This window comes from Oryzias latipes, chromosome 8 (genome assembly GCF_053564925.1).
Source record: "Oryzias latipes strain Hd-rR chromosome 8, Olatipes_Hd-rR_3.1".
Lineage (NCBI taxonomy): Eukaryota > Metazoa > Chordata > Actinopteri > Beloniformes > Adrianichthyidae > Oryzias > Oryzias latipes.
Window position 1 is genome coordinate 22,847,958 of NC_136244.1, and position 24,138 is coordinate 22,872,095.

A 24,138-nucleotide genomic window follows, 5' to 3' on the forward strand; every position below is an offset into this window, starting at 1 on the left:
ACCTTTTTTGTCCTGCTTTACGTCAAAGGCATTTTAAAACCAATTTAGGGTTTATTTAAATTTTCAGCTTCAAAATAGAGTAAAAGAAAAGCTTTTTTTTCCTTTAGTGATGCTTTGTGCAGATTTTTGGTCAGGGCTGCTCGGCGCTTTGGTTTGTGGGTTTCTGTCGTTTCGTGTTATCTGCTTGTGTTAACTGATGAGGTGAATTTCCATTTTCATGTAAAACTTTAATTTCGTTTACCCTCAGACGCACCTGAGTGAGTTTTTACTTTTTGCTAACATGCTAAATCACAAAATAAATTAATTTTTTGCACCCAACCGAATTTTAATGTTTTCTCTTAAAGCTTTTGTTTTGATTTATACATATTTATTGAACAATCCTTAGTGAATACAGATTTATCTATGATTATCAACACATTGATTAGAACTTGGTTCGAAACGTGTTTTGGTTGAATTTCCTTGATTTCCTGGTTTGAAAAAAAGTGGGCGGGGACTGGAGCCGAAGTCCTTCCGTGTTGTTCCGATTTTTTCCGAGCTCGCGCGCAGGCCCCACGACAGAACTGCGCGTTCTCTTCGCTTCTTGCTCATTTTTCTCAGCTCCAGACCGCGTTTCCACCATGGTGGACGTCATGCTGCTGATGTTCTTCGCCATCATGGGCCTCGTCTTCCTCTCCTACATCATCTACATGCTGTGAGGAGGCGCACCAGCGGCTGCACAGGAGAAGCAGCACCCGCTCCTCCTGCATTCCGTTTCCATCATGGTAAGGCGCAGCTTTCTACTAGAAAATGAAGCATCACCCAAAAAATTATTGATAGAAATGAATGCAATCAAAAAAATCGTGAACAGCTGTTGTATTTTTTTTAAATACATTTTATTATGATGATGTTTAGCTATCTATTTAAAGACCACGTCTGTAAAATCTGATTTATTTATTTGTTTATTTATTTATCTAAAATCTGTTTTAGATGCAAGGATCAGATTCAAGCCATGATGACACAAATCCCAGTCCTCAGATGGGAACTAAAGGGGGTTCAGAGGAAGTCCAACCCTCCTCATCATCACTGCCCTTCTCTCTTTCATCAGCCTGAATATGAACCCTCCAACAGAACTCCGCGCTACAACTGAACAGTATTCTGTCCTGGCTGCTTGTATGGAAGTTGGGCGTTTTTTTCTTTATTTTTTGTAGTTTACAATTCCTTTAGCCAGATGTGAAAGACAATAATATTTTGTTGATGTGCAATATTCTGACTCCAAATAATCCTACTTCATTCAAGCGACAGATTTCTTTTGGCCTTTATGTATTGTAGTTGTCATTTTGCTGCAAAGTCATCATAAAATATTAGACATTGGAGGCCCACTCCAATCATCTTTTGATCTTACAAAAGTGTTCCCCGTGGTCTTTCAATTATTATGAAGTTTTTAGCCAAAATAAAAAAATAATTGTCATTTTCTAGGACATAGTTTCTGTAGGGTGGCAGGAGTTCATTCGAAGTTGCTGTCTGAGTTGGTGTGGAGAAACCCCACCCCCCTTTCCCGTCACCCTAGCTTATGCCAGCTCAGGCGAGGGCAACGATGACAAACTCTTTGTCCACTAGTGGATCCATCAGAATGGAGCAGAGCAGGGAGATTGTGGCCTGACCCCGGTGTATTTTCCACATCACAAATACGCTCTTTTTCAAAAGGCTTTTTTTTGTCTGCTCCTGCTTCACAACAATTTGAATAAAGAAACACTCAGAAATGCAATTTTAAGCTTAATTTTTTCCATCCATGTTCTCAATCATCACAAAAAAACTCCACAACATGTCAAAAACACCCAAAACACAACTTTCATTAGAGTTGGTCTTTAGTATTACAGCTTTATGTATACAAAATATCTTTGATATGTCAGTTCAACTACAAATAAATAAAATCTGTTTTTACGTTTCTTTGCACTTAAAATGAACTGAAAATATTTCACACTCTGCCACAAAATATACTTAATGAGCCATTTTGGTTTTGACTTGGTTTTTTTTGTACTGTAAAATAAAGCTTTATTTACAAAAATCTGTGGCACAGAAAGACTGAGTTTTGCATGTAACTGTCCGCTGCAGATGTATAGTCCAGTTCGTGTAAACCTTTATTAAACAGACTCTTAAGTATGACAGATTCAGAGTTTCTCCATTGATTTAAAAAGGAAAATAATTAATTGATGGAATTCAAAACAGATGTTGTCCAGAAGGTGGTGCTATTTGACCACAAAAAGCTTAGAAAACTGAGCAAAACGTTTGTCCCACAAAACGAAACTAAATTAAATCTGAAAAAATACATTTTAAGATGAGAAAAGATGAAAATAGTGTGATTTCATCCATTAATATGAAAATGCAGCTTATTTATGTGTACTTTTAATACTATTTACCTCAGTCTGTTTTTGTGTCTCTATTCCAGGTATTTTAATGGAATTATTTATTGTAACATTTCGTTGCAAAAAAAAAAAGATGCAGAGTTCATGGTACAAATTCATAGAAAATCGATTTCTTTGCAACTTTCTGATATTGCTCCCAACTAAAATCAAGTTGTAAGCTGTTTTCTAGGTTTTTGATGATTTATTTATCTGTCTTCTACTCAAAAAAGTCCCCCTAGAGTTTCACCCACATGTGTTTGCAGAGCCACTTTGGAAAATAATCTGAATTCCTTTGCTGATAGTATAATCTCACCATTACAATACAGCCACTGTTTTAACAGCGCGTCCACACACGCGCGCATATGCAGGCATCTCTCTTCAAAACTGTGTCTTTCGTCCTGCAGGATCAAATAACATTGCAGGACGCTGACTTTACAGCTTCTTCCTTTCACTGGCCAATATAATGATGCATTGAAGTTAGACCCCAGGAGGCTTTTCCTCTGTGTATAACATGCACAACTGCCTCACTGTATAGCTCACATTCCTGAGCCCCCCCTCATAGTCTCACACACTTGCATGCTCTCACAAATCCTTGGCCCGTCTCTGGTCTGTCAGCTCCTGCACGCCACGGATCAGATCACGCCTTAGCGGCATTGTCTGCTCACAGAATCACAGAAAAACCCTGCAGGTGCTCTTTTGTTCTGGGATTTCAGAGACCTCGAGTTCAGCCAGAGCAATACTTTTGCTAATATACAGTGGTACAGAAACTTTACAGCTGTTTATTGTCCCTTTTAGAGCAGTTTGGCTTCTTAGCAGCTGCCGGCGACATTCCTAGCATTTCTCTGAATGTTTAGTTGCCCTTTATGTTTTCACTGCACTGAAATAACAGTTCAGGAACAGATAGTGATGGCAGCAAAATCCCAAAGTCCCCCTCTGATCATCTTTTGATGTATTTTCAAAACATTCCCAGTGGTCTTTTAATCATGATTATGTCATTTGTAGCTGAAATCCCAGCATTATAAATTACCCTTTGAGTTGGTGCAGAGTATTCCTGCCATCTTTCTCCTCCCTGTTGCATTGGGAACCTAATGCTTAACGTGCTATCCCACTAGCTTACAGCCCCCCTCACACCCTCAACCTAACATCGACATTGGAGCACTATTGGAGCTAGTTTTGAGCCAAAAGCCAGCTTGGACAAGGAAAACAAAGACATACCTGGATCTATTTGTCTAACAAGTGGATGCCTCACAATGGAGCGGAGCAGGGAGCTTGTGTCCTGCCGACTGTAGCACCTACGTCACAGCTACAGGCTTTTTCCAACTGTTTTTTTTTGTCTGCTCCTGATTCATGATTTGAACAAAGAAATACTTAGGAAGATAATTTTAACCTTAATTTCTTAATATATGTCCTCTATCGTATAAAATATGCCTCAAGAAAATGTTAAAAACACAATTTTCATCAGAGTGGGTCTTCAAGAAGTTATCATTTTTGTTTGGAGGTTTCGCAGAAGTTTTAAAAATTAGTTATTTTCTCCTGCAAAGACTTCCAAACTTTTATGTTATGTTCTTCAATCTGTTGAGTAAAACAGTTTTTTTCAATGGAACACCTAAGGAATCGGTCACTAACACAAATCTGGAGCAAAATTTGGACAAAGTTCAGTCATTAATCACAACATTTCATCCCAAGTTGTCCTTTGGAATTTCAGGAACAAAGCGGATGCTGGATTACTGTGAAAGGGAATCCCTTTGTGGGTTTTTCTTCTTTAAAGTGATGCTGAAAGTGATGAAATTTTCTGAGTTTATAACCCCCCATGAGCACATGTAACCCCTGCAACCCCCTCTGGAATGTGAGTGAGATGCTGTTTATAGGAGATGGCGGAACAATGAGGAATTACATTTAATAGCAAAATGTAAGAGGGCAGACAGGGGGTGATGGGTGGGGGGGTTAAATAAAGAAAAATGGAGACAATGAAAGAAAAGAGAAAAGGGGGAGGGAGAGAGGTTTGACTCTATGCTTAGCTGTGGCCTTCAGCTGGAGTTCCTGTTGTTCAGGGGTGGGAGTTTTCCCCTGTGGGGGCTTGGGGGGGAAGCGGCAGAGGATGTCTTTTTCCTGGCTGAACCAGGAATGCCTGAGTTTGAAGGTCTTTAAGCCACTTTATGGGGTTATCATTAATCATTTTTCGCTTCACATTATGCAGGAACATTTTTGCTGATGCATGTTGGGACTACACTTCCCATCATGCATCAACACAATAGGAGGCGGGCACCAAAAAATACCGCCAGCCAATGATTTTCAGAGAGGGTATTTGATTGGTGAGCTGCAGGGCAGCTGTTGTCAATGGCAACAGAGGTTTGCAAGGAAGCATGAGCTGGACAGCTGGTAGAGAGTCCCTCAGCCCTCCTGCATGGAGGTCACATGGTACCCGTGTAGCCAATGTGAGGCGTCTGCCCTCCTCTCTGCCTCTCTCCTTGTCTCCTATTTGCTCATAGTGGCTCTGCTCGGCTGCAGCAGGAGGGGGGAAGGGAGATGGAAAGAGAGGAGGGAAGTGGCAACGGAATGGGAGGGAGGGGTGGCGAGGCAAGGGGCCAACTCACACCGTCAACGAGTAAAAGAGCTTGAAAACGAAAAGGGAGAGCGGGAGTCTCTGCCCTCTGTCTGGGCATCAAGGAAAAAGGGGACGGCTCCACAGACGCCCGCTTCACCACTGGAGCTGTAGAAGAAGTGGAGAGAAGATAGAAAAAGGAGGAAGATGAGTGTTTAGTTGGATGTAGCAGACTGTCACAGTCAGAGAGACACAGAGTAAGACCATGCCTCTGTGGGGAGGTGCAGTGGCGGCTGGTGGCTGCCCGCCTGCCTCGCCCGTCTGAGGATCGCAGGACTGGATTTCTTCTGGGAATACAGAACGAGGACACAGAAAGTGAGGCGAGAAGGAGACCGGTGATCTCATGCCATGACTGGAACCAGGAGGAGGGAGGAGGCTTGCTGAAACCATGGACCAGGTGAGGATGGGGAGGATGGAGGATATAGGAGGGAGGGGTTGAAGGGGAAGTGAAGGGGACTACCACCTTTTTCTGCGCTTCATATTCTCATGACACAAACACAGACGCAGCAGCAGAAATTCACCGTCATTCCCTTCGCCGTTCCCTCAAGGCAAAAGCAAACAGCATGATGCTCATTCTGCAGGGGGTGGGGGGGGGGCACTGGGAGGAGGGCAGCAGAGGTGATGCCACCTACAAGAGCAGGGGGCCTCTGGAGAGATGTCAGTTCAAAAACATTAGCGGCTGGTCCTTTGATTCCATCCTGATTTATTTTCCAGGACGGAAGGATGATCAAGGGCGGGGTTTTCATGGAGCAGGGGACACGCTGAGTGAGGATGGAGACAGGAGATCAGATGTCAAGCAACAGTTTTTATTCACAGGGTGTGTTGACTGCATTGTGTACTCATGTCACATCTCTGGAGGACGGCGTCATCCTCACCTCAGCATGTTTACAGAGCAGAACCGGAGAACAAGCTTCCCTCCCTTTAGTGGGGTTTGGGAGTCCTGTCAAATATTTGTTGTGTTTTGTCAGAGCTGTGTGCAGGTGGGTGACAGGCAGCCACGATACAGTAAGCTGCTGGCGGATGTCTCAGTTCTCTTCAGGTCACCTCGTGGTTTCAGGAATCACACCGGCAGCACGTGTCCTGCTCCTGGGCTGCCTCACCCCGCCCATCCTCCTTCCACTCTGTTGCTTCACTCACCTCCCCAAGTAGCAGCGGGCATCATTTTAGAGGGAAGTGTTGAGTCGAGACACACCCAAGCCCCGCCCTTCCTTTCTGGGCGAGTTACTCAGGTAGTCCATGGAGGGTGGGCACTTCCTGACTCAGATGATTGGGCGCCCCCCACCCCACCTCAGCCACAGGGATGTCGTCGCCCGGACAGTGCAGACCTGTGCATGTGTGTCAGATGTCATAGGAAAACCTAGTTTTGAGCATTTTTCTAAATGGTTTAGATTTTAGGGTTAAAGTTATGTGGAAAGAAAATCCAAATTAAAGCTACGAGTGGCGTTGAATGGCCCGCAGTCTGTACCCGCCCAGCCTCGACCCGCCCCCTTTGACCCGCCATTACTGGCTGAGCGGCTGTTACACGCCCCTCACTCTCCTCTTCTACCCCGGTCATCCTGGTTAGAGCCGCATGTGGCAAATTCCCTTAAAAATAACTTTTTCATATAGCCATTTTTCTTTTGATTTCATCTCCATAGCAACCATTTTATTCTTTGGTCACCTGGGTGTGGCAAACACATCTGCGTAAATTTTAGAAGAATTGGCAGAAGTACATTTTTGAATTTCCCTGGCAACGGATGTTTTTGGTTAACCATGCCCACATTCTTTATATGGGTACATTGCATGTCATATCCTTTCATTCAGCTTGAGCCAGGGATTCATGTATTACATTTTTGCAATATTTCTTTCCAAGGTCAAAGGTCAACGAAACCTCAGTTGTGGTTGCAGACCACGAAGCGTTTTGTGACGATCATTTATGAATCCACTGTCTTCTGAAGATAAAAATCTTGGTTTATTTAAAAAAATACATTTAAATACATTTTTTGGCAAAGATTGTTCAGACACAATGCAATATATTTGCCATTCTAGTGAGGATTGATGCACACTGGATTTTCGCAGAGACTTCTGGGAAATATCTAGGGCACTCGATTTTGGAATTGTAGATTCGGACAGCATTAAAAAAATGGCGAATAGCGCACTATGTAGTGAGTATTGAAAGCCAGAGGTCCCATAATATTAAAATAATATAATATGACTTCCTTTGAATATTCCCGTGACGGATGTTTTGGTTTCATAACTGGATTTTAGAGCTGTTTTTCTTTGGAGCCCCATAAAATATTTCTTCAGTACGTGGCACTGGAAAATTTTCCCCCAAAGGCGATGAAAGAAAGAAGAATTGCATCATTAGTTTGGTCCTTGCTGTCCAGGACCATCATTTTTAAAGATTCAAGGATCTTTACTGTCACTTCACCACAAGACGAAACGAAATTTGCATCTCTGGTCCCGGGCCAGCCAATTACAGAGCAATAAAAATACAATAACAATTGAGATACAATACTATTAAAACTATAGTATGCTAAAAAAAATAAATCCCACCAGTATTATGGTGCTAAAAATATTCAAATGACATCTCACCGCTGTAAACTGCTGACATGGCGCAGGACTGGTGCTGTAACAGATGGCGTACACTGTCATGTGTGATGGTTATGGGACTTCCTGTTCATCCTGTGACTGGGTGTTGTCATGAATGACACAGGCTGTGTGTGGCTTTATCTGAGTTTCAGACTCAGACTGTGAAATATCCCAGGTTTCTGCAGGAAGATGGAAGCTCAAACATGCATGTCTGAGAGTCAATATTTGGTGGTGTTTACTAAAAGTTGAGCATGCGTGCAGCTTGCAAGCTTCTGTTTGCCCTCTTTTTTTTTTTTTATGTCAGCTCGCCCAAAGCGAAGACATTAGCAGGCAGGACAGAGGCTTGTTATGTAAGGAGTCTCTGCGAGTGAATCCAGGGCAGCTTTGGGACACTCCACGCTCTGCTGAGATCATCCTTACAGGTTTTACAATGAAACAGTTGCCTGAGGACGATTGAAACAGCAAACTGGAGTCATGTAATCAATAGTCATTAAGGCAGACTTGTGGGGCCTTTGGTGACGCTGGCTCGGAGCTGCACGACCACATCCGTCAGATGTGGGCAGATTGCTGTAAAAGCTTGTTTCCTGTGCATTAGCACCAGAAAGTAGTGACTTCTGTGGTTACTGTTGACCCCAAACTTCCATTTGTTCATCCTCGCGCGTGTGAACTTGGTTTTAGTGAGTCAGATTCCCTGAAATCCTCTGGAAGGGTCACGTTGATGTGAGTTGTTGTGTTTACTCTGCTGTCTGGACACAACTCCCGGAGGCGGAGTTTGGGAGTGACGCATCTGACTTCTGTTTAAGTTTCCGTGTCGCTGTGAGTGTGGCGTGCCCGGAGTTATCTTGCAAACTGTGGGGTCTGTTTCCCATAGATGCGACTAAACTGGATTTACCAGTCGGAATGATTTGAGAGCCACGCGACAACGCGGGGGATATTTTATGAGAGGGGAAGCATGTGTGCACGTGTGAGAGGAGAAGGGGTGTTATGAGGTTACAAACTAGAAAGTGAAAGGGATTGTGGAGGGGAGAGGGTTGAGGGTGAGAGCATAAAGTAGGAAAAAAAAGAGTGTGGAACAGGTGGTATGGTCCGTTGCCCCACCCATGGCACCCTGAGGCATCCTGCCTTTGACCCTCCAGAATTTGAACTCCTAGGAATTTCTCACTCCATCTGTCCATAGTTCTCCGTACAAACAGACTGGATTTCTTTTGAATTTGATTCATTTTTGAAATGTTTGATTTTGTATTGTGAAAAAAGAATTCAGAGGTTATGAGACCATAAGCACAGAAACTGGAACAACCACGCCCCCTCTTCTCCTTCTAGTTGCTGAGCCCTCTGTTTACATGCTCTCCCGTTAGCTTACAGCCCCTCAAATCCCCAACCTAACATTACTGGTGTAACCAAAATAGCTGGAAATATTGAAGCTATCCCGCCGTACAGTTTTGAGCCAAATGTCAGCTCGGACGAGGAAAACAAAGACATAAATGGATGCATTTGTTGGCAAGTGGGTGCATTGGAATCAACCGGAGCAGGGAGCTTGTGGCTGACGCAGCGTGTTGTTTTTGTCACAAATAAGTTATTTTTTAAGCGTCATTTTTAGTCTACTCCTGATTCACAACAATTTGAATAAAGAAATACTCTGAAATGCAATTTTTAAGTTTAATTTTCTTAAAATGTTACAAACGCCAAAAACATCTTTTTCACTGTTCCTTAGGGATTAAAGTTGCATATTTCCTAAATGCTTATTTTTTGTGTGTAAAATTGAGACTTTTCTTTTTATTCTACTTTTCTAAGAAAAAGTGAAAATAACCTTTTTGTATGTCTAGTTTCAACATTTACGTAATTCCTTATTGGTGACCCTTCGGCAACCCCTCCATCCCGAGCAAAAAAAAAGCATGAAAAATGCTGGTATGCTGTGCATAAATGCATGTAAACGATCTGCAGCGGAGAGACAACCGATTGGTGGACGCCTGCGGGCAAACAATGAACAGATTGTCCCGTGAAAGAAACTGGGCCATCCATCTACAGCAAGTAAACATCTCTAACTCCAGTTGGAACAACTGCAGATAGCAGGGTTATAGAGGGCAATTTTTCTGCAGGGGTCGGAGGTCAGCCTGTGTGGTGAGGGAGCAGCCCCCCTCTTCCTGTCAGAGACCCTTTGGATCGGTCAGAACCACATCAGGGATAGTTTGGATGATGGCACAGGATAAGCTGGGATGAACAGAACAAAAGAGGGAAACGGTTTATTGGTAGCAGAAGGGCGATATCCAATTAGGAGCCTGTTTATCACCGAGGCCAATTAACCATAATGCGCTTGTTTGGAGCACTCAGCATCAGTTTGACATGTTTCTAAGCGGCCTTTAACCTGCTTTAAGCCTGCTGGCTTTTTATTTTTTTCAAACGTTAGACCTGGGTCCAGGTTCTCCACAAGGATGTGAGTACGTGATGAGCAGATGTGGCGGCTCATGCCTCCGGTTCTGTGACAATTAGACTCTTCTCAGATAATCTGCTGTTTGTTTGGATCACAGCTGCATATTAGTCGTGAACTTGCCTTCTCTGACCTCTCGACCTATTTTCCAAACTGCCTCTGATGAAAGTTTCTCCTGTCTTGAGTCATCTCACTGTTTGGCATTTTCCCGTCCTCCAGTCTCGCCGCTGTGACCCAGCTCCAGCATCAGATACGTTTGGGAACATGTGCTCCAGAGAACAGTGTGTTCCATGTGTTTATCCCAGCATCCTCTGAAAACAACTGCACCCTTTATTCCCTCCTTCCTCACCTCAAACAGAGCCCTCTTGTGGCGTTAAACGGAAACTGCAGCTTTCTTTTTCAATGCTGAGGATTATCTGTTCGGGGAAATCTGTGCACTGAGCTGGAAAAGAACAGATGGTTGTCTTTTTTTAAAGAATTCAATATATTTACTCAAATCTGATGGCAGTGGGTACTTAATAATCATCTGGAGGCTTTTAGTTATGCTTTTAATTTCCCTAAAAAATAATATTTTAGAAGTATTTTTTTCATCTGAACATATAAAAAAAATACATTTTTTTTTCCGGATTTTTTTGGAAGTTTTTGCCTTCATGTTCTCCCTTTTTATCTGTGGTTTCCGCTCAGGTACATGAGATTTGGAACAGAATGAGCTTTTTGAGATGCTAACAAATCTTCCACTTGCAAAGTGGGATAAACATCTATCAAAGCATTCCTCTCATGCAGCCTCCCATCATCCCAAGCAGAACTCCCCAATTTAAGGCCATGTCTAGACGAATTTATCTCTGAGTTTTAAGACCGGAGAAATACTGGGATTAGGATATGATCCCCTCAGGCGAGCAGGATTATGCAGTTTACTCTACATGCTTTAAGAGGCGTTGCCTAAAGCCTGTGTTGCACCACAACTGCTCATTGGCCATAGGGTCCTGATTTACATCTTAAGGAGATTTTTGTCATTGTGAAAGGATGCATGAATAATTGAGTCAGGTTTTGGCCTTTGGATAATGAATTTAAACATGTGCAGTTGTTTTTTATGTGCTTTAATAATCAGTTCAGTTTTAACTGATCAGATTTTTGTTTAAGTTTTGAAAGAAAAACCGTTTGTGGCCAATTTAGAATTAGGTAAATCTCAGAAAAAAGTGCTTTTAATGTATTATTTGGTAATAAATCACTGATTCTGATGAGTCAGACGTTTAAAATGAACATAATTACTGCTGAGGGAAATACATTTAGTGGTTCTGGAAACTTTTATTGACACACTGCAAAAACAGGCCCACTCGAAACAAGTCAAAACTTCTCAAAACTAAAAAAAAAGTTTTTAAATAATCAAAGATTGGTACATTTTTAATTTAAGATTTAAAAAAGTCTAGAGACTAAGACATATTTTCTTAATCTAAAAGTATATTGCTGTCAATTTAAATAATAAAAATAATATTTTTCTTGCAAGACAGAAAATAAGACCACTTTTTTTTGGCCTAAGTTTCAGTTTTTGGAGTGCAGGAGCTTTAATTATCCAAATTTGATCATATCAGATTAGAAAGTCTTCCTCAGAAGTATTGCAAAAGGAGAAAAAAATCATACAATTGTCCATAAAAGAAACATTCCCCTTTAATGTGTTTATTTAAGGATGTTGTGAGTCATTAATGACCAGCAGAGGAGTCTGAAGTTAGTATTTAGACAAACAGTTTCCCAGATGTGTTTGGAAGACCCGCTTCATCCTTAGAGCTCGTTTCCAGGGTCTTTCCTCATCAGGAAGTGGGGCTGTGAAAGGTAACGATGCTGCTCTGTGAAGTGGAGGGCAGCAGGAAGGAAACCCGCCGAGCTGCTACTGGAACCATGAGGCTTTGTTTATTTTCCCTCTGAGTAGATTTAGGGGAACGGAGAAGGTGCCTGCAGGGGTGTCCTTTGAAGAATGTGTGCCAAGCATTTATAGAAACAGCAAACATTTATAGCGGCGCTGGAATTCCCTGAATGTGATTCACTTGTTGCTGTCTGGACTCCTTTGAGCCATGCGTCAAGGAGGGCAACCTGGCGACATCGAGGGGCTGAATCAGGGGTGATTATGCAACTTTGGACACCTGAACTTCTATTGCTCTCATCTGGGATTTCTTTTTCTCTGTTGGTTTATCTCAAACGCTCTCACATGGTCGCTGTAATCAGCTCTTCTCTTGAAGCCTACAGAGGAAAAGTATACGGAGGCTTAGCTGCTTCCAAAGGAAAAAAGTTTTAGTCAAAGGGGTTGCATTAGGGCTGGAAACTCATGGAAAGGTGTCAAAACCCAAACCTTTTCTTTGCTCAAGTGTGGGGATTATTCCTGCATTCTTGGGATTTTCTTCAACATCTTCCACAGTTGTGATCCAAGTGTTTTCTAGCTGTAAGAAGAAAATGTGTGGAGCAGCTCCAGGCTGAGAAGGCAGTGAGTTGAGGCAGTTCGGTGGGTCAGAGCAGACTGTAAAGATGAAAAAAAAAAAAAAAAAAAGCAGAAACTCTTTTTGCCAAATGAAACAAAAGGTCCTTTGTAACGCCCACAAAATTAAATCAGTTGTAGATTTTAATTTTGAAAACATCTTTGTTTTCTTGTAGCCCCAGATACTTTTAAAAATGAACAGACCCTGAACACCTGTCAGTGTGTGAAGCTTTATCTTCTGCCCTTTGAGAAAACAATAATCAACCACAGTAATCCAGACATTTCTGAAGCTTTTATCCAACATGTCTCCTGTAAAACAGTTCTTGTCAGCATATCTTTTTTTTACAGGGTAAACTGACTGGAGCAGGCATGCTTTGCAGGCTAATAAACCTGTTTTCCATCCAGTCCTCCTGCAGGGCTGCTGAGTTGTCTGAACAGGAAACATGGAGCAGGGTTGCAGGGTTTATCTCCCATCGAGATTTAACAACATATCTTTCATAAAGTGCAAATGGAGGACCCAGTTTAGCTGCTCCCAATGGAACTGATCCACCTTTAACATGCAAACAGGGAGGAGAGCTAAAGTGAAGAAAATATTCTGTTTTTGCTTTTGACTCTTTAACAAACTGCTGTTGCACAGTTTGAGTTAGAGCTGCACAGATTTGCCTTTAATGCGATGGTTTTGATATATCTAAAAACCATATTTTAGGCAAGCTGCTGTTAAACGTTCATCACAGAAGAGGTACAATAAACGTCTGACAGTTTCTTTCTGAAACGTTTTGGATTCCACTGCTCGTGCTAGATTTGGAAAAAAGTTTACAATAATTAGCTTGTCGTTGAGGCCTTTTAGAGCGTTTTTTTTTTTTACCACCGTACATTTTGCTCGAACTATGTTTTTTTGTGGTAATGTTTGATATCCATAATTTTATTACAACCCTTATTTTTCATTGTATTTCCCAATGATTCTGCAATGAGCCTTTTTTCTAGCAAAGCTCACAACAAATGAAGATCAAACTGTTTATCAACTGTTTATGATTAATGACAAAAGTAAAACATGTACAGACCAAAGTAAAATGTATAAGTCCAAAAATAAAGCAGATTATATTTAAAACGATGGGAAAAGATTTTACCAAAAAAAAAAAAACAGGCAAATTCCACTGAACTATACAAAAAAATGTTCCTAAAATGTTTTCCAAGCATTGTCACTCTAATTATGCTTGTTTTATACCAGAAAATGTCAAAGCTAAATGCTTTTTCAAAACCTTCCTGTCAAATTCTTAAAGAAAACTGCTAATGGGGCGTCTGTGTCATTCTTACGTCATAGTAATGTAAAGATTAACGTTATCTACTAGAAAAAACAGACAAACACCAAGATAAAAACCTTCATAAATGTATATAAATTCTTCTTTTATTGTCAAATCTGGGGACAAAATAGCTAAATAGACAATTCATGGTGTGTATGGGATAGTAATATAAATTGTGTTTGTAATTCAATTTAAAGAGACATTTTCCTAAATTTAACTTTGTAAGTCATCAATTCACAACGTACCATAGAATCCACTCCAGTTATTCAATTTTTTGAGAAAAAAGCACAGAAGAATATTTTATATATATACGATTATAAATAAATTCAAACATGAAAGGGTTAGCATAATTTTTTAAGAAGTGGCTGCTTTAGCACATTGTTGTTTTCATGAATTAATAACTGAAAAATAAAAATATGTGAGGAATATACCACAGATCAAGTGACTCTCATTACACATTTCTGATGTTTTTCTGTTACACTAATGCCACCACACAGGTTTATGACACATAACAAATTGTTATTAACAAATTCAGTTCCATTGGATCTGTCGCCCTCCTCTCCTGACCAGTCAGCTGCTGCTTCCTCTCGTGTCAGCTGTCCGGTCAGACAAAGAGAGCTCCTTTGTTTCGCAGGGAGAGGGGGTGAAATTAACAGCGCTGGCTGTAATCCATGCAGGGTTGGGGTCACATCTCTGCCTTTCCATCAGATCCTTCAAAGGCGTTCCACAGAAGCCTGAGCATCAACAGGCATTGGACCATCAACTGTAAGCACATATGTGACAGTGACGTCTCAATGCGTTCAAACCTGCTGACTAAATATAAATTTCACTTCCTGCACTGCAGAAACTGAAATCTTGCCTTTTTCTGTGTGCAAGAAAAATAATCTTATCAGAAGGTTATTTTTAAAAAAATCAAAATGATCGTAGTTTGAGAAAACATGTTTTAGTCACTAGAATTTTGTTTCTTAAATTAACAATTCCTGGGAAGACCGTTTTTCTAACCCCAGTGACAGATTTTTATGCTAATTTAAAAAAGTTTTTCAAATTTTAGGAATTTTTTAAACTATTACTTGGGGGCCTTTTTTGCAGGGTAACCCCAGATATTTGTAAAAATTCTGGTGACTTTTTTTTTAACAATTCTAGAGATTTTTTATTTCTTTCATTAAAGACACTCCCATCATCTTTTGATCTAACTCCAAAGCTTTCCCAATGGACTTTTATTTATGATTATGTCGTTGTTAGCCCAAATCCCAAATACTGTTTTTTTTTCTAGGACATTGTTTCTGCAGAAGCGGCAGTAAATTCATTAGAAATTGACCTCTGAGTTGTGGGCGGGACTGTTGGCACATTGTTAGCCTACCCTCATTTCCCATCATCCATTCTTTTCAATGCTCTCCCAGTAGCTTACAGCCCCAACCTCAGATTACAAAAAAAAATGGTGAGCCATATTGGAGCTATTCAGCCATGCAGTTTTCAGCCAGATTTCAGCTCAGATGAGGAAAACAAAGACGTTCATGGATCTATTTGTCTGCAAGCGGATGCATCAGAATGGGGCGGAGCAAAGAGACTGTGGCCCGTCAACTGTAGCACCTACGTCACAACTACATGCTTTTTTAAACCACATTTTTTCATCTTATCTAACAACGATTTGAACAAAGAAATACTCAGAAAGGCCATTTTAAGCTTAGTTTTCGTTATGTTCATCCTCCATCATGAGAAAAACATGATTTTCTTCTGAGTGGATCTTTAAGCTCCAGACTGAAACAAAGTTCCCCTTCATATTGAATTAGACAAAGAGAAGGTGATACCGCAACCTGGCTGAATGTTCACCTTGTAGCCTTTCTCATTTTAGCTCCTCCGCTCTTTTTAAATAAAGGCAGCTGTATCAAGTGGCAGGATTATGTGGCGTTCCCAACAGAGAGCGGGGTGTTGCCAACTCTGCAGAGGCTGGAAGTGAGCGATGCTGAAAAGATGTGGAGCAACAGACATCTCCTGAAACTGAGGAGATATGGGAGAATAGGAGGTTAGCAGCCTCGGTGGGGGGTTAAGTTGGAGTAAATGGAGTGGCTATAATTAATAATAGCATACTACGCTCTGTGAAGTGGCCTGGAATAGGATGAGGGATGCCCACCCACACTTGTGTCTTCTCCCCACGCGTGACCTCACCTCCAGAATGATGGGTGTTTAAGAGGTTGCAATTATGTAATGACCGAGGGGAGGCTTCCAGCTCATCTCCAGCCAGGCCTTCAGGGAAAGATATCAGGGCGTGTCGCCTCACATCAATGTCAGATTGGGAAATCAGGATATGTGTCACAGGACCTGGAGACAGACAATTCAGTTTTTGAGAGATTGGTTCTTAAAATTGGATATTAAGACGTTCATTTTCTCTGCATCTCTATCTCTCTGCTAGGTCATCAATGATAGAAAGTCAGTTTTTCAAGCTTGAAAGCTAAAACGCTTCATTGCATGAGATTGTCTCTTCGTACAATTTACAAGAAAACGCGGACAAACCTCTGACCGCAGCAGGAACAATCTCTGTTTCTGCAGAGAAGCACAGGGATACAGACAGATTTATGCCTTCATCAGCTGGAATAGAAAACAGATTTTCTGCAAGGAGAGCTGCAGAGAAAGAAAACGACCAGTGGCAACAGCCCTCATCCGCAGAGACCCTCCTCTCTGACTCCAGCAGCCAGATCCCCCTGCTAAGTCTCCCTGGCTCTCACTTCACCACAGTGGATTTCCAGACTATCTGGGATACCTCTCGGCCTGAACCGTCCATGTAACCTGAAGGGGGGGGGGCTTTAGGAAACACATGGTAACTATCTGCATCGAATGGGAGATAATTGGGGGTCAGAACTTGGATTTTTGTGTCTCAGGAGCGACGAACACAGTGAAATGAAGGCCGCAGTTAGCAGCTGCAGGCATCGCGTGGGAACACTCCTGTAAGCTCCTTTTCCTCGCTCCAGCCTGCCTCGCCGTAGCTTTGAAGTGGCCTCCTGATACCTCTCATGAGTAATAGTAGCCACATGGGCCTCCAACTGAGGTTCCAACAGATAAAACCTCAACAAGTCTCCACGTTTAAATCTTTTCCCTTAACTCGAGTTCACACCCACTTAGACATAACATCATTCATAGATTTTATATATAGCATCCAATAGAGTGGAACTTCTTGGCAGCCGTCTGTAGTTTCTGTTTTGTTTATGCTTTTCTCAGACTCTGTGTGCATTGATTCACACCGGCCGCATTTATCTGCAGCTAAAAATACGAGGATGTCATCACTTTTCCAGGAAGGCACCGACTATTTTGTGTGTGGAAAGAATCATGTAAATGGACTGAGTTTTCCGCCATTGTTTCTAAGTTGTGTCCATCATGACTCAGGCCAGCAATGGGACTTTTATGAGACTCTTTTCAGACTGAAGTGGTTTTTGGTGCAAAACAGAAAGTATTTAAGGAAAAGATTTATGTATTGAATATTTATTTTTATAAACGTTTTTTTAAAACCAACCAAAGATTTTGTAACATCAAGAGGAAGTTGGATCAAAGGTCCTGCTCAGACCATCTTTTGATTTCTTTTAAAAGCATTCTCAGTTAGTCTTTTAATTATGTTTATGACATTTTTTGCCACAATAAAAAAAACGGTGTCGTTTTTAAGGAATGTAACAATGCATTTTCCCTACAATTTGCTAAAAAGCCACTGGAAGAACCTTTCCTCTGGCTGATTCTAATTCCGGTGTCACCTATGGCTAATGAAAATGTTTCAAAATATAATCTTCAGGGGCGCTGGAGCCATCAAACGCAAATGTTTTTAGCGCAGCAGAGGGAGCCCGCATTCTGCGGGTCTGCAGGGTGGCCCGCACTGATTTATTCAACATATCCTCCTCCAGTTTCACTCACTCCTAACCAAGTTAAAAATACTATAAGAAAATACAACTTCCGGTGAAGAGGAGCGGTGCAGAAAGGAGAGAGGAAAAAACACGTGCGTAAAAAGAGTTTCAGACGTGGATTATTTTAAGGAGACTTTCATCAGTTTTTGATTTCATTTTCTGTGCTTAAGAAAATGGCTAAGGAGAGATGAAACTGCAAAAGGAGCGGATCAACATTTATCCACGGCTTCCAGAGAACCTTTGCTTTGTTGCACCGAGGGCGCATCCCTTCGGCGGACTTTACTTTGAAGGCCGGCCCTCCTCTCTTCCTGCTGCGCTCTTTTTCCAGACGGGAACAGCACGCCAGGATTTAGAAACGCACAACTGATGCGGTCTGGCGGAAGAAGACGAAGAGGAGGAGGAGGCGGGGGGCAACGCGCTGGACGTCCCGAAACAACGGGAATAAAGTTTTTTTTCTTTCTGCAGGAAGGAAGCTGGAAAAGTGTTGAGTGTATAAATTAGCGTTGTGGAGCGGGGCTTTGTTACTCCCCTCTGCGTCTGTTGCCGCCCGCGCAGCAGCAACCCTGCCTCTCCTTGTTGCAGCCAAACACTTTCTGCTGTCCAATGAATGGAGTTGCATTTTGCCTTGTTGGAATACCACCGTACACCGAGAACCATGTGAGTAGCTCTCCTTACTCTTAACCTGGGTCCTTGGCGCAGAGCGAAGCGCGGCGCCGCGGGGCTGATCAGAGAGCGTGATTTCCTAAGAGGCTTAGCGGAGTCCCGTTTACGCAGCCGCCCTGCACTCGTGGACGTGCCGAACGCGAGCCGGCCGCTGCTGTGTGGGATTGAGAGCTGATGCCGGCGCAAAGTCGGTTCAGAAACGGATCCACGGGCAGGTTTTTACGCGAGTTTGGCGCGGTCCTTTGTCCGCGTCTCGCTGCTGCAGGCAGGAGGAGGACGGGACGTCCCAAACTGGGATTGCGCCCCCCTCCTCTGGGCTTCCACGGAGTTTTACTGTACTAATTGTTGATGCACTTGGAGAGGCAGAACATGTTAGGGAGCATCACTCTCAGACACTTCACTTTAAATCCTGAGATTCACCTCAACTGTTTTTAAGATTTGGAGATGATGTTCTGTGGAGAAAAAGCCTCAGAGCTCAGTGGAGGTCAGTTGAAGACCTGCTGACTCAAGAAACGTCCATTACAATCGTTGAGGAGACATGTTTGATGTTCCTGTTGAAAGACCTGTGGTTTGGAGTTCTGGTCTCCTCACAGCTCAGCAGGTTTTGTCTGTGGTGCGATGCAAACATGTGAGACAGATTCAGTGGTAGAAGACATTTTACTGTGTCCTCTCTGCATGTTTGTGTCTCTCAGGGTCACGAGGTCGTGTTTACCACCATCTCTGTGTTCTGGGGTGGTGCTGTAATTAACATTCTGTCTGCTTTTGGTTTCTTTCTATTTTCTTTATCTGTTGTTGCAAAGTTTATCCTTCAGAGCAAAGAATAACATTTCCTCCTCTGAGGTTTTGCCCTTTAACTGAGTCCCTGCGGTTGCATGTTGTCGCTGCCATAAAGCTGCAATTCTTCCTTTAAGCTTGCTTTAATTAGAGATCAAATGGCCATAAAAGTGTCACATTAATCCACAGGAAGTCTTAAAATCTGACTGGAACTTTACAATTGCAGATTTGTTCATATTCTTTTTTTTTCTCTCTACTTTATTTTGTTTCACTCTGCAATTTAACCATCAGAATGGATTAGAAACCAATAAGATAATGTGGGATAAATGTAGTTTTTGTCCAGTGGGACTGGTGAAACATTGTTAGTGGTTCTGCTCTAATGCAGCTGTGCAGGGATGGTGGTGGTGTGTGTGTGTGTGTGGGGGGGGGGGGGGGGGGATCAATAAGGAGAGAGGGGTGGCTGGGCAGAGCTGCATTACACCCCAGTGATGCCTGATTATGTGGAAGATGAGAAACACGAGAGCGCTGTTATGAAAATTCTGGTCGATGTTGAAGTTTCTTTGCTTTTTGTGCCACTGCAGCCTCATTTGTTTGCTGATGAGCTGTAATGCAGCTTCGTCCTGGAGCCTCGTCATCGATTTGTAGCTTATCTCTGACAGGCTTTCTGCTCATGAAAATCCAAACTTTGGAGGGAAAACCGACACAAACCATCACCATGTCCAGCTGATCACATGACCGAAGCAGGACAAAAGACGATAACAGGTAGCCTAAAAATAGGAAAAGAACACTAATCTAATAAGAAAATCACTAGAAAGTTGTACAATTATCTGTTCATGTAGCAAGTCATTTAACTTAGCAAGAAATCATATAATACAATATCAACATTTAGAATCAAGGACTTCCACTCAAAGATTTAAAAAGGAAAAAAATCAGCTAAAAAGCAAACTGGTAGAGTTGCTTCAAATTGAATGTTATTCAGCTCGATAACAAGTATTTTTTGCTATAGTTTTAAGCAAATGGTTTGTATTTTTTAGGGTTTATGGACCCAATTGTATATTATTTTGGTTACAGTGAAAAAAAATAGTGTAAGTACAAATGACTGATTTTAGAATGAAACACGTATGAACAAAATGAAGTTACTATCTTAGTACAAGTCTTAAAACTGCCTCATAAAATGGGCCGTGTCACACAGCCACTACGTACATTTTGCACATTTACCACGCATGATATTTCTGTCTTCCCTGGTACATGCGTGATATACGTAATTCATAGGTGTTTCTTGTGTTCGTCAGTCTTGGCGTGAATTCAGTTTTGAACGGTTCAAAAATATTTGGTTGGTTAAGGATTACACAGTTATGCGTATTTTACGTAGCTTATTTGAAATTGAGCAGGATTTTTTTAAAGATACAAACACAGATTTGTGGCTTTCCACCACCGCATGTCTAACAGATTTTTCACCACCGATGTGTAACGTTTATACCACGTATACGGCGCACACTTCACGTTAAAATTGCATAATTGACGCACAAATCACTAATGAATTGCATTAAAACAGGGCAATAGTCACACACGGTTCAACTTCTACGTAGATTTACACGTTCTATGTCTGGTTATTTGAACTTCTTCTGTGGTCTTAGCTTGGTTCATTCACATCTGTGAAACTTTTACACAAACCACCACAACTTTTCACACTTTTTCCACGAATATTCATTTATAACCAATTTTCATCCATTCAGTATGTGCAAAATGTTTGTCGTGGCTGTGTGAAACGGTCTTTAGGACATAAATCCGAAAAAATGCTTCCAGAATAATCAAGTGCCAATCTGACATGTCAACTTTGATTGAACTTTAAAGTAACATCCTTCAAACTAAACCAAAAATTACTGTGAAATTTGAGATTTTTACGAGTCTAAAATCAAGTTTTTCTATTGTCAGTAGTTTGGAGCAAAATAATTAATAACAATTTCCATATTTCTAGATCCTCAACTGTGCTGATATTGAAAAAAGCTTGGAAAGGTGCTGAGCAAAGAGAAGTTAAAACAGCTTAAAACTTAGCAAAATATCTTGACTTTCTTAACACAAGGTTTTAAATCTTGTAAATATCAAAAGGTTTGCAGTGTGCATCATCAGGGATCACTCAGACGGCCTGAAGAGCACACAAAGCACAGCAGGTACTGAGTATTTTAGAAATACCTGCTACCCGACAGGGGGATTTTTACGATTATTTTGAGTGAAAACTCTTGCCAGGTGACCCCAGCTTTACCCAACATCAGCTGGGACAGGCTCCAGCAACCCCGTGACCCCAAAAGGGATTCAGCGAGTTCAGAAGATATATGGATGAGTGAAAACAATCCATGCCTGCAGATGAGACGCAGATCAACTCTGTTCTGCAGCTCAGAACTGCAATCTGACACCGCGATAACACAACCAAGCCTGTTCTGAAATCAACTTAGAGTGCAGAGCATGACAGGAAAGTGTGTATTCCTGCCATGCCTCAGTCCATTAACTCCCCAAAAACACCTCACACACGTTCACACCTCCTTCACCCCCGCTGCATTCCTCCAACAGCTGCGCCTCTGCTCAGGCCTCGCATGTGCAATCATTAACCCAAGCGGGTTCCACTGAAATCACACACAAATAATGCCCAGGTGTCCACGGACACGGGCTCTCCTGCATGTTAGCTTCGCCCCGAGGAGGTCAGAGCTGCAGGTGCGTGAACGTGCATGTCCCTCCTTACTCTCTGGCCTTCTCCCTCCGTGTTTACAAGAGGAAGTCCTTGATGCTGTACAAACACGGGCCGGCGCAGCGGCGGACGAAGGACATCAGTTGGTACTGACCTTGTTTACTGTGGGAAAAGGGGAGCGGCTGCTGGAGTGCATCTCTGTAAGGCAGCCCCCCCCAGCTAATGCTTTATTATTGATCTCACTTTAGTCAGCTGGTTTATTCGGGACCACAAGCAATCGCTGAACCTTTTTCCTTCTTTTCCTCTAATAGCGTCTGCCCAACAGGCGCTGGGAGGTTTGGTGTGAAACAAAGGCTCTCAGAAACAAATGAAGGCTAATTAGATTCAGCCTGTTGAGGGTCTGGCGTGTCTCAGTGCCTCTTTGTGTTGGTGCCTGCCTGCAGAAGCTGTGCGTGCCTCCATGGGCTGTTTTCGTTTGGGAAACTTTTTCGGCTCCTGATACGCGTCGGGGCTGCGGAAAGCGGGTCAGGTCTTGTTCAGAAATGCAGACTTGCAATATTTCTGATTTCGAGGGACAGTGGTGATGGAGCAAGAACGACGGGAATCAGGGTCAGGGTTCAGGGCGGGGCACACCCCCCTTGTAACACACTTGGCCCCCAGAAAAGAGGCTAAAGAGGCAGGAAGGGACGCTTGTCGCTGTGGGCGTCGGGGTCCAGGGGTTAAACAGGGGCTGCCATTCAGATGATCTGATTTGCTCTTAGAAGAATTACGTGATGGGAAAACCACATGACTCCCGGCGTGCTCGTGTTTGTGCAGAGCGCTGAAAACGAGCCAAAACTCCAAACTCGTCTGCGCCACAGAGTTTTTTAAAAGCAGGAATTGCACTGAATGAGGAAGAGGAGAAGCTGATGAAGCATCAGCAGCAGGGATGTCTGTTTATGGATTCAGATATTTTTCCTGTCTGTTCCTGTCGATTCATGTTTTGTTTTGTCGCAAAATATTTAACGCTCCTGTTATCGTTTCTGATGAACAGCATTGATGTCTGTTTCTATACGTTGATTATATGTTGATTATACTAAATAAGCCAACCAGGAGAAGTTTTAAACTGGAAAAATACTTCTTGTTGATGTATAAACATTTTTTTAAATTTCAAAATGCGTCAATTTGACCCACAACATTACAGGAGGATTAGGAGAAAATGTTTTTATTTTATGTTATTAGCTCTATCCTTTTATCTATCATTTAAATACGTAAAAATTCTCAATATTTGTTAAGTTTTATGTATTTTTTTAATTAAAAGTGAATCTAACAAATGTATATTTCTTTTAGAAGATAAATGTTTGACCTTGTGAGGCACCAAAAGAGAAAACAAAGCAGGTTCTACATTCATTACTTGTATTAAAATAATCAAAATTATTTAACCTTAATTAAGTTAATTGTTGTTTTTATCCAGCAAAGACTAAAATCTTGCCCATTTGGAAGCAGAAACAAGAAAAAATTTAACTTTTTGTTATTTGATGAAGAGTTCTTACAATTTCAGCCAGTTCTTCTTAAGTTTAGTTGCTTGTCATGTCAAATGCAAAATATAAAAGTTTTGTCATTTTTTCTGTTAAAAAGAAACAACAAATCTTTGTAAGTTAAATGACACAAGTCAGTTTGTTAAAATGCATTTTTTTACAGCATCCTATATATTTTTCTTTAAAGTTTAGAATCTTCCCTCTCCTTTTTTCAGACGATCAGCTAATTGTGATGGTCGGAAGCTGCAGTAACACAAAAAAGGAACATGCATTCCCTGTTTTCAGGTCGTTGATAAAAACAAAGAGTTTGAGTTCTTAAGGCAGAAAGCTTACATTTCTATGTTGATCGTACAGCTGTGTGCTCATTCAGACCTGCTAAACAAAAGATGACACACAGAAAAAATATCTATCTATGTAGATAGGATCATTAAATGTCCACATTGAACATTTTTTGAAGTACTGGACGTGTTTTTCTTAACTTTAATTATCATAAAAACATCTAATACAAAATAAAAATACTGCAAACATTTGTCCTTATTTGTGTTTACTTTAGTTTGTTGTAGTGTTCAGTTTATTAAAAGTATTTTAAAACCCAGTCATGCATTTCTACAGTCCCACGGAAAGCCTCTCCATGCACATCATTTATCTTCATCATACTACTTGAACCAACATGCTTTATGTTAATAATTCGTTTTTTTCTTCTCAGACGGCTGTACAGGCCCGCCCCATCTGTGAAATAAGTGGAACACTCCTTAAAGGGATATGACCTTTAAATTATGACACATTACCATGTGATGTGAGGCATTTGCACCAAAACATCTGTGTTATAGCCTGGAAAACAAACAAGCCTCAAATAAACCAGCTTTGGAATTT

General features: G+C 41.7%; 1 protein-coding gene and 1 long non-coding RNA gene across 4 annotated transcripts in view; both read left to right on the forward strand.

The window, feature by feature from the left end:
* The first annotated feature begins 517 nt into the window (after positions 1-517).
* On the forward strand, positions 518-2,144 carry LOC101156819 (uncharacterized). The gene is made up of 2 exons (XR_177416.5): positions 518-761; positions 967-2,144. It is a non-coding gene; the product is annotated as an uncharacterized LOC101156819 (long non-coding RNA).
* A 2,828-nt stretch (positions 2,145-4,972) lies between these two features.
* arhgap23a (Rho GTPase activating protein 23a) overlaps positions 4,973-24,138 on the forward strand; it is a 65,415-nt gene continuing 46,249 nt past the window's right edge. Inside the window, exon 1 of one of the 3 annotated variants that reach the window (XM_023957403.2) lies at positions 4,973-5,380. In XM_023957403.2, coding sequence (XP_023813171.1) covers positions 5,372-5,380 — 9 coding nt within the window. In that variant the 5' untranslated portion in view covers positions 4,973-5,371. Of the gene's footprint in view, positions 5,381-17,943; positions 18,286-24,138 lie in introns of those variants that run through there. The other 2 variants (XM_023957400.2, XM_078951808.1) reach the window with 2 other exon arrangements.